The 16595-nt window shown below is 38.9% G+C and overlaps 1 protein-coding gene across 2 annotated transcripts in view; it reads left to right on the forward strand.

Annotated features, from left to right (window-relative positions):
- Positions 1–16595, forward strand: part of pcdh1a (protocadherin 1a) — a 131471-nt gene that overhangs the window by 92755 nt on the left and 22121 nt on the right. For both annotated transcript variants that reach the window (XM_024266098.2, XM_036215114.1), the window contains one exon: positions 3921–4140. In XM_024266098.2, the coding sequence (XP_024121866.1) occupies positions 3921–4140 (220 nt within the window). The remainder of the gene's footprint in view (positions 1–3920; positions 4141–16595) is intronic.

A 16595-nucleotide genomic window follows, 5' to 3' on the forward strand; every position in this document is an offset into this window, starting at 1 on the left:
AACCGTGAATACCCGAGGGAACACTTTACCAAAAAAAGCAATTATAAACTTATTTTAAGCTTAATGGAGATTAAATAGTATCTAGCAAATTAGCAGCACACATACTAATAAAAAGTATGTGATATAATTAGCTGGTAACAGCCCATTTTGTAGATCAGGTGGTTGCAGCCCAAATGAACATTCCTTCGCCAACGTGCTTGACAATTGCTTTGGAAAATGGGCAAACAGTTATACCTTACTTTCTTACTTTGTCCTCATCTGGCCCAAATTGTACAAAAGCTCCAGTGCTTTGTATTGTTTTGTTGGAGAGTTTTTCTCTTTTTTTTTTCTATTTTCTACAGTCAAGTTGAAGATTATCAATACAATTGTGCAAAAAAGCAGTCTTACTTTAGCTTAGTGTGAGCATATATATACTCCATCCTCAGAAGTAATGTCTTATTCTCTGTTCTGAGTCTCATGGCTACTCCCACAACAATGTCCAAACAATCCCATCCGTCCCCTCCCAATCTCTCAAATTCCAGCCCTCTCCTCTTCCCTCCAGCCAATGTGCCATCCATGTCTGCCTGACCAACTCCCCACTCCCGTTCAGCCTCCCCTTCCATCCCTCTTCCGCCTTGCTGCATCTGCATCCCTCTAGGCCTGGCGAAGGACTTTTTTTTCTTTTTTTTTTATTGGTCTGCCTAAAAGGGAGAATCTTTTTTTTCCCATCTCTGCGCAGCTTTAGCTAGTTATCATATCACACTGGCTCTCTGGAGTGTTGCCACAAGGAAAAGTTTCAACAAGAATCCATATTTGAACAACTAAATGCCCTCCTGCTCCTATATGTTTTTGGAACCTAGAAGACAACAAATAGTTTTTCTGTTTGCTCCACCAGCATTTCTTGATAGTCTTGGTGTGTTTTTTTTTTCTGTTGCACCTCATGTGGTGAAGTACTTTAGTAGAAAAAAACATTCTCATCAGCACGGTTTATTTTTAGCGTGCACAAGTAGTAGTATTTATGTAGCTTTAATTGGTTAATAAAATTAAGTAACCCTGTTGACTAGAGTTGAAGGCGTAGCTAACAAGCGCATACTTCAACATTTAGATCTGTTTTTATCTAAAGATTCTCCTCACAAAGAGCATGTTTAATGGAAAGAAAACAATCTATGTTCTTTCTTCATTTGTGCTCTAAATATGCAAATAACTCTTTGAAAAGAAAAGGCGTAGAAGTCACAGTTCTCATGTGTGTAAGAGACTTGTGCTGTTAGGAAGTGTTGCTCTTTGATAACTGAGAAGTAAAAAGTTCCACAGCTTGGTGAGCTGCTAGTACTGCTAGAATAAAAGATGGAGAGCAAAGCACACACGATGTAATCAGAAGAGTGTTTGTCTTTGTTTTTCCTACCGCATCAGTGCAGCAAGAGCAACATAATGGGTCGGGATGGCTGAGAAATAGACGGTTTTCTGGAAATGTTATGATGCTTACTGATGGTATGAAGGTGTTGATGGCTCTTACCTAAGCTCTAAAAGCATTTCTTTTCTTTTCTGTTTGCTAGAAAAGTGGTTGAATGGTAGAAAGCTCAGGCCATTTGTATTGATCGGGGCTGACTAGCCTAGCAGAGGCAGGCCTGTTCTGCTCTATCAGTGCTTTCCCGACTTTTATGAGAGGAACTCGATGTGTAATGGGGGTGGGCTAAAGAGTGAGAACCCATGTGCACTGCAAAAGGAGTCATCTTTCTGTTGGAGATCGGTAGTAAGTAGCCATTAGTAAACCGATCCTTGAATGAGGAAATTTAATGGTCTTCTAACTGTATTTACAAGCCATTCAATTTGATAAAGGGTGTGATCTCCACTGATTAGTAGCATGCTGCTCTGCTCCACTTGTAGCAATCAAATTCAGGATTTCATTAGCATTTTCCTTCATTCATTAACTTCTTTATCTTTGATCAGATCTCATCAGCATAAACCAGCATAAACAAAGGATCTTGTGCTTGCAAAATACTGCCAATGCAGTTTTTTTTTCAAGTGTTCTTTATATGCGTTAGCCTTGGTTCAAGCTTTTTTTGTTGTTTCTAAATTGTAAAAAATATTGTTTGACTTTCATCCGGCTTAGACATCAAAAGCTTGAGAAAGAGCGATAGAAAAATATGTTGCAGAGGCCTCTGATTGGTGCACTAATCACTGACATTGGAATTGTTTTGGTGGATTTTGAAAATCTCGTCTGACTAATCATGATAATGGGAGCAATGAAAATATTTTTCACGTTGTTTGCGTTCGCAGATACTCATCCCAGTGGATGACTCGACTCAAACAGCTCTACCAACATCCAGAACAGGCTGCATGAATGTCTGCCTCGGTGCAGTCAGAGGAACACGCGTTCATTTCCTGTCTACCCATTCCATTCAAACTCACTGCTGGGCAAATATATATTGTTAATCCACACTTTATCATTCCCGGTATTTAACAGTCTCAATTAGGTATTCAGAATTTACCTTCTCGCACTAGATCAACACGGCACTTATTTCTGGAGCACCGCATTTGTAGAATTTTTTTTTTTTTTTTTTAACATGCAGCATTGTTGTAATTGCTGCTGACTGCCTTAACATGATTTATATAATTCCTTTGTGTAAGCAGAGCGCCTCCGTTCAGTGTGTTTAAATGCTTGGCGCAGATTTAAATATTTAAATCTCGTGCTGCCGACTGGAATGGAATGTTCTTTGATAATAGTTTTTCTTCTGCCGTCAATTGGAGCATTTATTTTACTGACGTCAATAACCTCACTATCATCATATATTTATGGCTTACGTGGTATTGTGGATAATAATAATAATAATAATACAGCAAAGGACTCTTTAATATTTAAGGTTGTTGAATATTTGATCCAGCTTTCTGACTTTTAAAACTTTCAGAGCCAACAGTATTCAAATAGTATTTGTACATTTACATGGGAAGACTAATCTAAAGTAAAGAAAATATGACTTTAAGGGGTAATATAACAGGACAGTTGGAGGGTGACTCCAGTCTCAGCCCAGATTCAGAAAATGCAAAAAAGTGGGCGGGGCTAAGGGAGGCTATACTTTTCAATAATGGAAAATGATGCCAGTTTCCCCCATTAACTGTATATGATGATAGTGTAATATAGTGTTAATAATATATGTCTATGGTTTCATAGACTTCTGTGAAAGTTGAGGAATTTTCTCTGTATATATTGGCTAACGGCGGGGCTGCAATATGAGTGTTACAAAACAAATCAACGATGCCAGCGATAGGGGATACAAATTCTGGCAAGGGATACATATCTTGACACAACATTCGACACTACACAAAGGTTTGCAGGATCGAAGGAGACACATTTCTCAGTGGCAAAATGATGCTAGCATCATAAGCTAATAAAGGCTAACGTAACAAATCCTGAGTGAAATGTTAATTGTAAATCCCATCACCAGGAAGGAATTCACTGGATTCAACTCCAATTGCACTAAACCACTGTTGTCTAACTTCCAAGCCCACAGGAAAGTTGTGCAAGCCAGTAGATTTTTGACAACTGAAGACAATTCGCCTACGAGCCATGCTAAAGCTAACATAATAAGAACCGATCGTTACAGATTCAAAGATGGGCGGGGCTTTTATACTTTTATACTGTAGCTCAGAGCATGATGATGTGTTCTTCTGAAATGCCGTGGGACTTAGGTTACAAAATTCAACTGTAATACATCGTTTCAACCTGTAGGGGGCGACACACAGCCAGTTTTACTCTAATTTCAGGAATTAAACAAGTTTATTTAAAATTTTCCAAAATGTGGCAAAGACCAACAGACACAATTTTTAAAACTTCATTTATAGAGGTCAACAGACAACAGAAGTTGATTTAGTGTTCGGGTACCCTTTAAAAAAATGTGTTTGGATGTTGAAGAAAATCCTTTTTTTTCGTCTCTGTTTTTCAGCATCCTCATCGCCGAGTGACCTTTTCCACCACCAACCCTGTGCAGGACATGCAGGATGCTTCTCAGCAAAGCTACTATGACAGCGGCTTAGAGGAATCAGAGACTCCCAGTAGTAAATCATCATCTGGTCCTCGTATCGGACCCCTGACCCTGCCCGAGGACCACTATGAGAGGACCACCCCAGATGGCAGCATAGGGGAAAACGAACACCCAGAAAACGGTACAGTGACAATCACCTCCATTCTCCGTCGCCAGTCATGAATATTTATTGCATGTAAATGCCCCTATTTAGCACTTCCTTGTGTGTGGACTGGTAGTTGTTATCTTAAGAGGACTTCTTTTGGTATAATCACTAACGCTACGAGGACAATAAGCGTAATGGGGACATTCGGCTGATCCCGATACACACAAATGGAATGTTTTGGTTCCTAGCTGTGTTTGGGGTTATGGTGTTAATGAAGGCGAAATTGAGGATACGGTTAACCGGTGATGGTTAAGGTCAGGGTTACGATTTGGATGGGGCTGTCAGATATCTATGGGATGTCCCCAAAAAACCTAATTGCATAAATGTCTGTGTGCAGTTCTGTGTTGTTGGTGAACTTTAAAGGAGAATTTCTGCTGTGCTCTGTCCGTTTTAGAGTAGAGATGTTGTGGCATCAGTGACGCTGACTTGTCGATGACTGTAGGAAATGTTATTGGTTTTAAAGCAGATCTCAGCTTTGTGTGTGTGGGTGTGGGTGTGTGTGTGTGTAGTACCATGCTTGGAGTAAGCAGTGCATCCATCCCCTTCATCAGCAGGTCCTCTAACAGACATCCCTAATGACCCTCTCTCACAAGTTTGCTAATTAAAAAGCCTAACTAATGGAGCATTTTCCCTCTAAATAAATCTAAACCAAGACATCTGTGCAGACAACACAGTGTTTGCTCTAAGCATTTCTGGTATAAGTGGACACAAGTTACACAGCAGCTGCAGGAGCCATCATTTCTATGCACAGTAATCTACCCCAATCCTTGTAGTGAAGATATTCCTTTTCAAAGGAATAAAAAACAGTCAAAGCCAAAGCTGTGCGTGTCAGGGTATTAAAATTTACAGCCTTTTAACAGCTAAACAAAATCTTTCACCTGTTTGGTAATTCATAGCAGTTAAGTTATTCATGCACTGCATTTCTTGTTGATATAAAATGTTATGACAAACTGCCTTCTACATTTTCATTTTTACTTTATGTCATCAGTTCGTTGCTTTAAAGCAGGGGGCTCATTATGTTGATTGTGAAAGACGTGGGTAAATCGCGGGCCATGAAAGATGAATAACCCAAAATATACAAAATAGACTTAAAAAAAAAAATGTCAGCGAATGATCATTCTCGTCAAGAAGTACGCCATTTGACTGACATGCAGTACGTCCAATCGAATGTCCTAAGATATATACGTCACTGCACCTGTATTAAATACACTGAGCACACATTCATTCTAACCCGCCTCGCTGCGTGTCAATTCCACAGCGGAGGACCACTCTGGCCCGAGTGCCTCCTCGACCAAGACACCCTATCTGACCCAGCTGTCCTGCCACTGGGCCGTCAGCTCTGAGGTTCACCCCCGGAGTATCTGAGCCAGATCACGCAGTAGTATCCTCCAGGAGCAAGGGCCGCCGTTCATTCAGCCGCGTTTTTAAAACATCATGCGCCCCATTACAGCAGATCATTCAACATGACTGTTGCTAATTTCTGTTTTCATAATAAAAAACCTTATCTATTCCAATTATGTATCACTAAAAAATTAACAATTAATACACACAACAAAGCTACGGTATCTCCCAAGATTTGTGTAGTCTTACTGTGTGGTTTTTGAACTCTTAGTCATTCACTCCTCTGCATATATATATTTATATATAAGTAATTTCAACTGAACTGAATAGTTTGAATTATTTTAATGTTCTCTAACTCCTGATTCACACTAGACGCGGAAGCGATGCAGGCAGAGTGCGCGCGGTATCCTCTTAACCTCCAGTTCACACAAGACTGGATTTTTCTCGTGTGTCTTGGCGTAACTTCCTGCCACAATTGACGCAGATCACTCGCAGCTCATGCAAAAAGGAGACCAAATCCCAAAACAATCCTTGTACGGCGCGAGGCAGCCGTGGAGGACCGCGCCTTCGCATCTTGTCTGAACTACACCATAGGTTAACAAGGGTGGCGAATGGAAGCAGCTTGACAGCGTGAACCAGGAGTTAGATGCCTTTAAATACCCTCTCCAATTAAAATAGTTTTTTGACAATTAAGCTTAAAATAGAATTTCTGAATATTTCTTTATCGACATTATTGTGAGTCGGATGTAAAAAAAAAGTTGGAAAACAGTTGTAGATGTACAAGTTACAGCAAGCCATGAGCTCCGTGCTGCGTTTCCCACTTGCAGACAATTAGATCCATGTACATCTTCGTTTTCCTCATCTGAGCTGGTCTCCGGCTCAAAATTGTACAGCTGATAGCTCAAATTTCGCTTGACATTGTTGTTGCGCCGCTAATGTTAGTTTGGGTTGTGAGAGAGAGGGCATAAACAGATGGATAACGGGAAGTGGAGGTGGGCTTACTCCTGCAAAAACTATGTCTTAGAAAATGACAGTTTTAAAAATGTTGGCTAAAAATAGCATCATTCTAATGAAAAGACCACTGAGAATGTTTTTTGTTGGTTGTTTTGTTGATTTTTGGTTTCAGGTATTGCATTTTCTCTTACTTCAAAGCTCGTTTCCAACATCTAAAACGATTATCTGCAAATACTTCTTTATCCATCTTAAATGTGTGTTTCTGTGAACAGACTTACTTGTATGTGTATAAAATTCCAGCTTGCTGTGCCTTGATATTTTTTCCTGAACACTGGTTTTCTCCAAATGCCTGTGAAACTTCAGCTTCCTTTTTGTAGAAGTCTCTCATAAAACTATGCCGGGAATCACAACCGAATGCAAACTGTGACAGCTCTCTTATTGTTGCGCTTATTTTACTTCACAGCGTCTGCTCCTGCCGATTACTTGTACACTGGCTTCAGCAGTAAACCTGCATGGGAAATTATGAACTACTATGTGTGATTTTTCCAGTCGCCCTGCAGCAGCATACATTGGAATAATATTTGTGTCACAATAACATTTTCTTCACTTTATCAAACACTGCGCTTAAGCGTGCCAGTTGTTTTATGTATGTTATAGGAACTCATTCCTGCTCGTATACCTTAAGTTCATAAACATTCTCAAAAACATAATAAAATCTGCAGCATCTTTAATTGAATTATTATACATCAGTTTGTATCCTTCTGGAGTTTTAATGGATTTTTTTTCCTAAAAAGTGCCCTTAGGTAGGTTTTGTTGAGCTTTAGCACTACTAAAATTAAAACTTCATTTACCTAAATCAAATTACTGTGATTTAATAAAGTTGGCTAGCTAATTATCATCAGAAGGAGACGTTGTGAGGAAGAATAAATTCTAATAGGAAGACTGTTTTCTGAGTCAGCTTCATTCTTGGCCCTTCTATTGGCTGAAATTTTAGAGGGTTGAAATGCAAATATCTCAAAGGGCAGAGAATAAAATGTCTTTGGTGTGCAGAATGATCCTGAGTGGAAATGAGAAGAGCTCAAAATGAAGAACGGGGCATTTTTGTGAGCGGTGGATAATTTGAGAACAGAAAAAGCAGTTTTAAGGTGAGCAGCACTTTCGTGCAAGCAATCAAGGACGATTGGAGATGGGGGTGAAAAAATGTGTGTGTGGTGTGTGTGTTTGAGGGGGACTATAAAAGGTAAGTAAAAAAACAGATAAATGCCACAAATAAAATGATAAACACTGTGATGAGGGTTTGCATACCATATATAGGGTTGAAACCTACTGCATTATATGGAGCAGGAGTCACCAACCTGGTGTCCGCGGTGTGTGGTCCCCAAGGACCACAAATTCCGCAAGAAATGTAGGTGATCATCTGAAAATTGAACAATTACTGAGATTAATTAAGTGCTAAATATTGATATTTGTTTCCTAGATTGTTGTCATTTTTAACAAATGTGGTGAGAAATCAGTACATAGAGGACTATCATTAATAATATTAATAATGTCTAACTGTCTATAACTAGAAAAATGTGTTATTTCAACTGGTAGCCCTTCGTATGACTCAGTTCCCGTAAAGCAGCCCTCAGTTTCAAAAAGGTTGGTGACCCCTGATCTGGAGTATGAAGGCTGATGTCTACTCGTCCGTCACCGTTATGCTGTGTAAAAGACAAAAAAAATTAAATTATTCAGTTGGGATGTTTATATCTCCGTGTATCAATTTGATTTTCACTTTGTGAAATTGGTGATGTCATATCTGCTGTTTAGAAAAAGGAAATAAAAGTAGTGTGCGCTGTGTCCGAATTGCTTTTCAAATTCAGGGCACTAAATAGTTTTTTACTAGTTAATTCGCATATAGACCTTACAAGTCGCTCCTGAGTATAAGTCACACCCTTAGCCAAACTATGCAACAAAACGCAATTCATACTCTTATCTATTTTTTTTATTATTATTATTATTCATTTTATTTTCATAGTTTTGAGTCAAGGTTTAGGTTGGTTTTTTTTCTACCCTCTGATTGTAATGATCACAATAGGTTTTGCTTTGCAATTACCTCAACTGTTTCTGCTTGAGTTAATTATTCCTCAGTGTATTTAAGTCTGGTTAATCATTGTCACATACTCCGTCTTCATGCTGGTTGTTTTTTTTTTTTCTTTCAAAGCCAAGCCTCCTACAGCCCACTATCACAACGCAAAACTGTTCTCAGCTGTTAGATTCACAAAGATGGATGTAAAATGTTAAAAGTGAGCTTTCTTTCAGAGAACTTTAATGTCACATGAAAAGGTTTAATGTTTTATAAAACCATGGTGTCGATGCTTTTGTTTATTTATGTCAATAGGAAATGTTTCTCAGATATTGACACCATTAAGTAGAGGATTGATCTTGTCGATATAACCTTTGCCTCAGTTCCTATGAGGTCAAAGATTGTGTCTTGAACAGCAAAAAAATAAAAAGGGTCATTGAGCTGCAATTAGGAAATACCATTTAATGTGTAGCACAGAGACTTGAACTGTTGACCTTTTGATTAGAGGGCAACCAACCTCCTCTGAACTATATCCAATAGATTTAATAACTTCAAATGCAGGCGTGTTGATTACCCAGGAGCCAACAGCTGACCATTTCCATTTTCTTTACACACTTTGGAAGAGAGACACATTTATTTCTGGTGTTGTTTATTGTCTTATTCCCATCTGCAGTGCTGTTTTTTTTTTTTTTTGTCTTCGTGAGCAACAGTATTCTTTGTTGTCAGCAGCAGGAGAGCAAGATTGTGAGTGGAGATGGAGCATTTAAAGAATGAAAAGGTGGCACAAGATGGGGGAGATGCGAGATAGTGACAGGAAGCGGGGACTAAGAGCCTCCGACAAAGAAGCAAAGCCCAACGGATGAGCACATGGGACAAGGAGATGCAAAGATGAACTGCCAACCAAGGATAGACCTAATTAAAATGTGATTCCCACTTTAGGGAGATAACGAAGAGCCCACATAAAATGAGAGATTAGGCGAAAAAAAAAAAAAAAGTCAAATGAGGCAGAGGGATTCCTCCCCAGCTTCTCTTGAATAGTGACATAAAGTCTTTTTAAGCATGTGTGTGGCAGAGTGACAGGTTGTACCGCTGCACAGCTTTGTTCATTGTGGTAAAGATGACTGACAGCCAAAAACTGGGAAGGTGAGCATGAGGTGTCACTCCATTTAAGTTGGATTAAATGCAATATATGAACCCCAGACTGTCAGCGTTTGCATCAGAGGCTCCCAGGAATATCGACATGGGATGTTCTTTGTCGTACAAAGGGATTTCTGACATTTTTGAAATCTACATTTTGAAAGATTTCAGATGGTCTTCATTGAAAAGCAGTGTAGTTCTTAACCCATTTTTAGTTCAATAGTAACTTTTATTTGTAATTCAGGCATTGTAAAAATTGGAATAAAAAAAAAAAAAGTTTAACCCTTTAAAACCTGAGGCGTCGCCAGTGACGCTTGAACACAAAATCTATCAAACTTTAACGTTTTAACAGTTACCGCACTCAAGTTAATTCCAGCAGATTCTGAAGGAGAAAAGCGGCACAAGCTGCTTTTCTGAATCTCCCAGAATTACGTTGAATGTGATAACAGTTATAAACTAACAGCAAATCAAAGAACATGAACCCTGGAGCTCCAGTGGGAAAGGATTAAACTTATGACTTTTTTTATCTGGAACTTATTTTCAGCTATCATCTTCACCAGCTATCAGCATCTTTAGCTATTATCTTTACCATTTTCAGCTATCAGCTTCATCATGTTCAGCAATCAGCTTCAGGTATTAGCTTCACCATTTTCAGCTTCAGCATCATCAGGTATTAGCTTCACCATTTTCAGCTATCAGCTTCACCATCTTCGGCAATCAGCTTCACCATTTTCAGCCATCAGCTTCACCATCTTCGGCTGTCAGCTTCACCATTTTCAGCTAACAGCTTCACCATTTTCAGCTTCAGCATCATCAAGTATCAGCTTCATCATTTTCAGCAATCAGCTTCAGGTATTAACTTCACCATTTTCAGCTATCAGCTTCACCATCTTCGGCAATCAGCTTCACCATTTTCAGCCATCAGCCTCACCATCTTCGGCTGTCAGCTTCACCATTTTCAGCTAACAGCTTCACCATTTTCAGCAATCAGCTTCAGGTATCAGCTTCACCATTTTCAGCTTCAGCATTATCAGGTATTAGCTTCACCATTTTCAGCTATCAGCTTCACCATCTTCGGCTGTCAGCTTCACCAATTTCAGCCATCAGCTTCACCATCTTCGGCTGTCAGCTTCACCATTTTCAGCTAACAGCTTCACCATTTTCAGCCATCAGCTTCACCATCTTCGGCTGTCAGCTTCACCATTTTCAGCTATCAGCTTCACCGTCTTCAGTTATCAGGTTCAACACATTCAGCTAACAGTGTCACCATCTTCAGCTATCAGCTTCATCATGTTCAGCTATTAGCCTAACCATTTTCAGCTATCAGCTTCACCATTTTTAGCTTCAGCATCATCAGGTATTAGCTTCACTATTTTAGGCATCAGCTTCACCATCTTCAGCTTTCATTTTCACCAGTTTCAGCTATCAGCTTCACCATTTTCAGCTACCAGCTTCACCATCTTCAGTTATCAGGTTCACCACATTCAGCTAACAGTGTCACCATCTTCAGCTATCAGCTTTAGCATCTTCAGCTATCGGATCCATCATTTTCCACTATCAACTTCACCATTTTCAGCTATCAACTTCAGCATCTTCAGCTAACAGCTCCATCATTTTCAGCTAACAGTGTCACCATTTTCAGCTTTCAGCTTTACCATCTCCATGTATAGCGTCATAACACATTTTTCTCCTTCATAATCTGGTGGAATTACATTGATGGCGTTAAAAAATGTAAAGTAAATCAAAGAACGTAAACACTATAGCTTTGGTGTTAAAGAGTTAAGTTGTGACTTATATTTTTCATCTGGAGCTAATTTTGCTGTCAGATGTTCAACATTTGCTTCCCACTGATGCAATATGTCCTTGGTTTCTTCAAACTGGGTGGCTCAAAAGATAGTGTGGGTGTGTGTTTGGTCTACAGCAGCCTCTCTACTTCAATAAAGAAGACATCAACATATTCCTTTTGGGTTCTTGGCTTAAAAAGTAAGAGCAAATTCAAACTGGAGCAATAAAATTTCTGATGTATGACATGTATGCTGCCTGATCTGCAGCAATTAATTTCTGCAGTTCTTTTTTTCCCTCCGTGTGCCTGAACAGCTACTCCCTCCTCCCACTTTTTCTAATTCTTATCCTAAGGCTGTTAAAGTGCACTCTATTTCCTCGTGTTTATTTTTCACGCTGATTTTCCAGGCACATATCTGCGTGTCCAGTCTGAGCGTGTGCACACTTGCATGCATTCATGTTTGCAGCCGAAACTGTTGCATCACATCCTAAATCATTTGGAATACAGTGCTCTTTTATAATGGACTCTCATCATAATCAGTGAGCTTTGTAATCCCTTTAAATTGATTGCTTCACACAGCATGAAAAGTGCTTATCTTATATGCCTGGTTGCTGTCAAGATGCATGATTTGTCATGCACAGTGGAATCAGGCGAAGACCGGTCTGCGCCATCTGTCCATTAGACGGTATTTCAGACATTTCCTGTCAGAGTTTGATTTGTGGCTCTGTCAGTGTACAGTGTTTGGTAATGGGCAGCTCAGTGAGAGAAAGCATGATGGGATTTACTGTATTTTTGATTTACGGAGGGCAATTTTAATACTCCATCAAAGTGATGGCAATGTCTATACAAACTAATCAGACGGCTTTAGTCATCTTTAATTCCAGATCTGGCTTGATTTGATTTGGTGTCACATGGTTTCCCTATTGCTTTCATCCATCATGTAACATAAGAAATATGCCAGTGACGCATTGCTTTGCTTACTTTCAAGCATCTATGTCTGACGTTCACACCAGGCATGTGTTGCACGTTTAGGAATGCGCTAATGGAACCCCATAGTTTTATGACTATGACACAACCCTGTATTTCAGCTGGGCTGAGGACCAGCACTGGTAGACCCAGACAAGACCCTGGTTTCCTGGGTGCCAGTCCTGTGTTTACCCAACTGATCTATACTGGTGCTTTTTTAAGTTGTCTTACATATTTAGTTTTCAAACGTTTGTCTAACATTAAAATAAAAAATGTTCCCTATATGGGAAAATGCACTACTTTAATTATTTCAGAAGCTCATAAAGCATAATAAGATATTCTACACATTTAATTGATTAAGTTATTTGGTTTTCAAAGCTAATTTAAGCTAAAAAAAATTTGCAATATGCTAGCCATTTTGGCCAATTTTAATATTTTTAAAAAATGTCTTATGGTTTTCATATTTAACCATAGAATTTACATTTTGCTAGTTCGTTAAGCTATTTCAGGTATTTTTTTTTAATATATATAGACATTGTCTTAGCACTTAGAGGTAATTTAAAACAAACTATTCAGCATTTCAAACATACATTTAAGGAAACTTCAGCTCTTTCAACTACTTTAAAATGACCAACATTGCTGGAGAGTTTTTAACTACCAGCTTTGCAATTGTCAGCTATCAGCTTCACCATTTTCAGCCATCAGCTTTATCATTTTCAGCTATCAGCTTCACCATTTTCAGCTATCAGCTTCATCATTTTCAGCTATAAGCGTAATAATTTTTAGCTTTTAGCCTCATCATTTTCACCTATTAGTTTCACCATTTTCAGCTATCAGCTTAATCATTCTTAGCTATCAGCTTCACCATTTTCAGCTATCAGCTTCACCATTTTCAGCTAACAGCTTCATAGTTTTTAGCTTTTAGCCTCACCATTTTCAGCTATCAGCTTAATCATTCTTAGCTATCAGCTTAATCATTTTTAGCTATCAGCTTTATCATTTTCAGCTATCAGCTTTATAATTTTTAGCTATCAGTTTTATCATTTTTAGCTATCAGTTTTATCATTTTAGCTATCAGTTTTATCATTTTTAGCTACTTCATTATTTCAGCTATCAGCTTCATAATTTTCAGCTATCAGCTTAATCATTTTCTTTGCTATCAGTTTTATCATTTTTAGCTATCAGTTTTATCATTCTTAGCTATCAGCTTCACCATTTTCAGCTATCAGCTTCACCATTTTCAGCTAACAGCTTCATCATTTTTAGCTTTTAGCCTCACCATTTTCAGCTATTTGTTTCACCATTTTCCGCTATCAGCTTAATCATTCTTAGCTATCAGCTTAATCATTTTTAGCTATCAGCTTTATCATTTTCAGCTATCAGCTTCATAATTTTCAGCTATCAGCTTTATCATTTTCAACTATCAGCTTTATCATTTTTAGCTATCAGCTTCACCATTTTCGGCTATCACCTTTTGTATTTTCAGCTACCAGCTTTGGGAGTTTTTGTTATCAACTTCAGTATCTTTAACTATTTCTTTCAGCATCTTCAACAGCCACATTCAGGCCTTTAACCTTCACACTTAAATTGTCATATGTAATGGTATACATCTAGTCTTTCTTCAAAAATCCTGTATTTATAGATGTAAATTTAATCCTAAAACACCATGTTTTCTTCAATTTTTGTTTTTACAAAAAAATCTATATTATACTCCACTAACAGAACTACTCAAATTGTTTGTTGATTTTTGTGAATCTTTGCATGACTTTATAGGACAAGCACCCCCATAGCCCCCCACCCTCTGACTATTTTATTAATTTCACTGTATATTTAGTGTCGAAATTAGTACAGTAAATACACTTTTACTCTAGTGTATACTTTCTGTTCAATAGTTGGGAAAAAAAGGATAATACCCACTACCAAATCTGAGTCCCTAATTGGTCAAAGTTCAGCTGTTTGACATTCAAGCAGTCAGTTCAATGAACGCCCGATTTGTCCGTAGAGCCCAAAAACTGACCTTAAAACTTGTGTAGCGGAGCATAATGTAACAGTTATGAACGCAGAAGCCCAAAATGCGACATAGACTTTTCATTGAAAGCAGTCGCTCAAACTCCAGTTGACGAGCTGGAGTAAACGTAGCTTGAATGTGGACCTAAGTAGAGATAATTCACAACCCAGAAGTCATCAGGGACCCATCATGTTCCTTCTTTGTTCTTGACACAAGTTTGATCAACGATTAGGACTCTTCCAGGGATGGCTTGTTAGGCATCTTGGCTGTAGGATGAAGGCTTGCGCTGACACAGGTGGACTGGAAGCAGGTACGAGCATGAACAGATACCCGCACGCACAAACTCAATGGAACACAGATGGGGGGGATTTTGATGTGGCCGCCTGCCCGGCATGAGGCCTTTCTGTGTGTTTCTCTGTGCAGACCCGCTGTCCATATGGGCTTTTAACAAGGGTGAGATAAAATGGCAAAAATGTCATTTGCATGATAATGAGGTTCTTTAGTAATGCCGTTTGATTTCCCTGCTTTAGATCTCACAGATAACACTGTTAGCGTCACGTATTTGTTCCGTTTGAACTCTCGTTGGGGGGTTTTCCGCTGCTTTTAGTGCCTGCCATATCTGCATCAGACAGGGGTCAGCTGATTCAGTCATTACTGCTTTAACATTATGACTTTCCTGTGAACATCTGGTTTATGTTTCCACAGCACAAGGAATTAACAGGCAAGAGGAAGACACTGCTGGGTATAATTTGAACCTATCAGGCCTTCTTTGTCCTGCGGGTGCCAGTTTGGGCTTCTGCCCAAGAGCCAGAACAGCATACAAATGAAGGGGCGAGAGTTTCCTCAAATAGATGTGTACTGTCAGTGTGCTAGTATGGAAAGTAGAATGATCTAGATCATCAGTGGCTGTTTGACCACCCAGAGTAAGGACCGGTCACGGGACTGGCAATTTTGTAGGGGCTTCTGTGTAAAAAAAGGTCCTCTCAAGTGGTCCCCTTAGGCAAGTAATCGTGACTCATGCGCCTGTAATCCTGTGCTCATTCTAGCACACGCTTTATGCTTTACTCACATTAGCTGATGCTGTTTGTTGCTACCCGATCGTTTGCCGTTTTTGTTTCAGAGCAAATAGGTCAGTGGAAGAGCCTAACTGGAGCAGAATTAAAATGTGGATAAAGCTTTGACACCGTGGACAGCGCTAACCCACAGCCCATTTAGGAAATACTTCATGGGACAATGCAGCTGAATCCAATGAAACTGACGAAGTGTCACCATGGTGTAGCTTTGAATGGGTCCCTGTTTTCATCTGCCCAATTTGAAATGGAAAATGTGTTTTCGCTTGTGTGATCACCCTCATTGAGAACAAAGCTCCCGTTCAAAACTTTGGGCCACACACATTGCAATTTTTGTCAAATGACAGCAGACAGGCCAGACCCTTGAAAGTGGCTCTCTGACATGTTATCACATTTCAGGCCATTAGGTAAAGCAAAGTACCAAATTGACTTATTGTCTTACAGACAGAGCTAAATTATTGTGCGCCAGAGATTGCAGCCACATGTGAAATCAAAATGGAACCAAGACCAGATTCTCCATTATTTCAATAAATCTCTGTTGCATTTCATTTCATACAGCCATCGTTTGCTCATAAAATTGATTTCTCTGCAGTTTCATCACAGTGTCCAGCTGACTGAGTGAAGTAACATCCCTGATTTAAAAAAAATCTGTTTTTGTAGTTTCTTTTTCTTCTCTTAACTTGAAATTTGGTTAAAGCTTTTTTGAGTCCCTTTGTTTTATATATATATATATATTTATTTATTTATAACTAAAGACCAACTCTGATAAAAATCAGTTTTGTAGCATTTTTCTGATGACTGACTCAATTGTGAGCAATAGAAAAGTGTTTATTGTGCCACTTCTCTTCTATTGTTTTTGTTTATTTTTAATGCTGAATCCGCTTCACCTCCAGTTCACACCCGAAGCTTATTTTTTATTGACAGTCAACAGGTGTGGATTCAGGGAAGAGTGTATTTTTCCTCTCTATAGTCTGTCAAGATATAAAAATGTGATCGCATTTGTCATTAGCGGTATTTTATTGTGAAAAATTGGTTATATTTTGAAAATTGACCAGATTTTCTCACGTGTCTTTGCTTAACTTCCTGCCAGGATTCACGCGGATCGTT

Source organism: Oryzias melastigma, linkage group LG14 (genome assembly GCF_002922805.2).
Source record: "Oryzias melastigma strain HK-1 linkage group LG14, ASM292280v2, whole genome shotgun sequence".
Taxonomy (NCBI): Eukaryota; Metazoa; Chordata; class Actinopteri; order Beloniformes; family Adrianichthyidae; genus Oryzias; species Oryzias melastigma.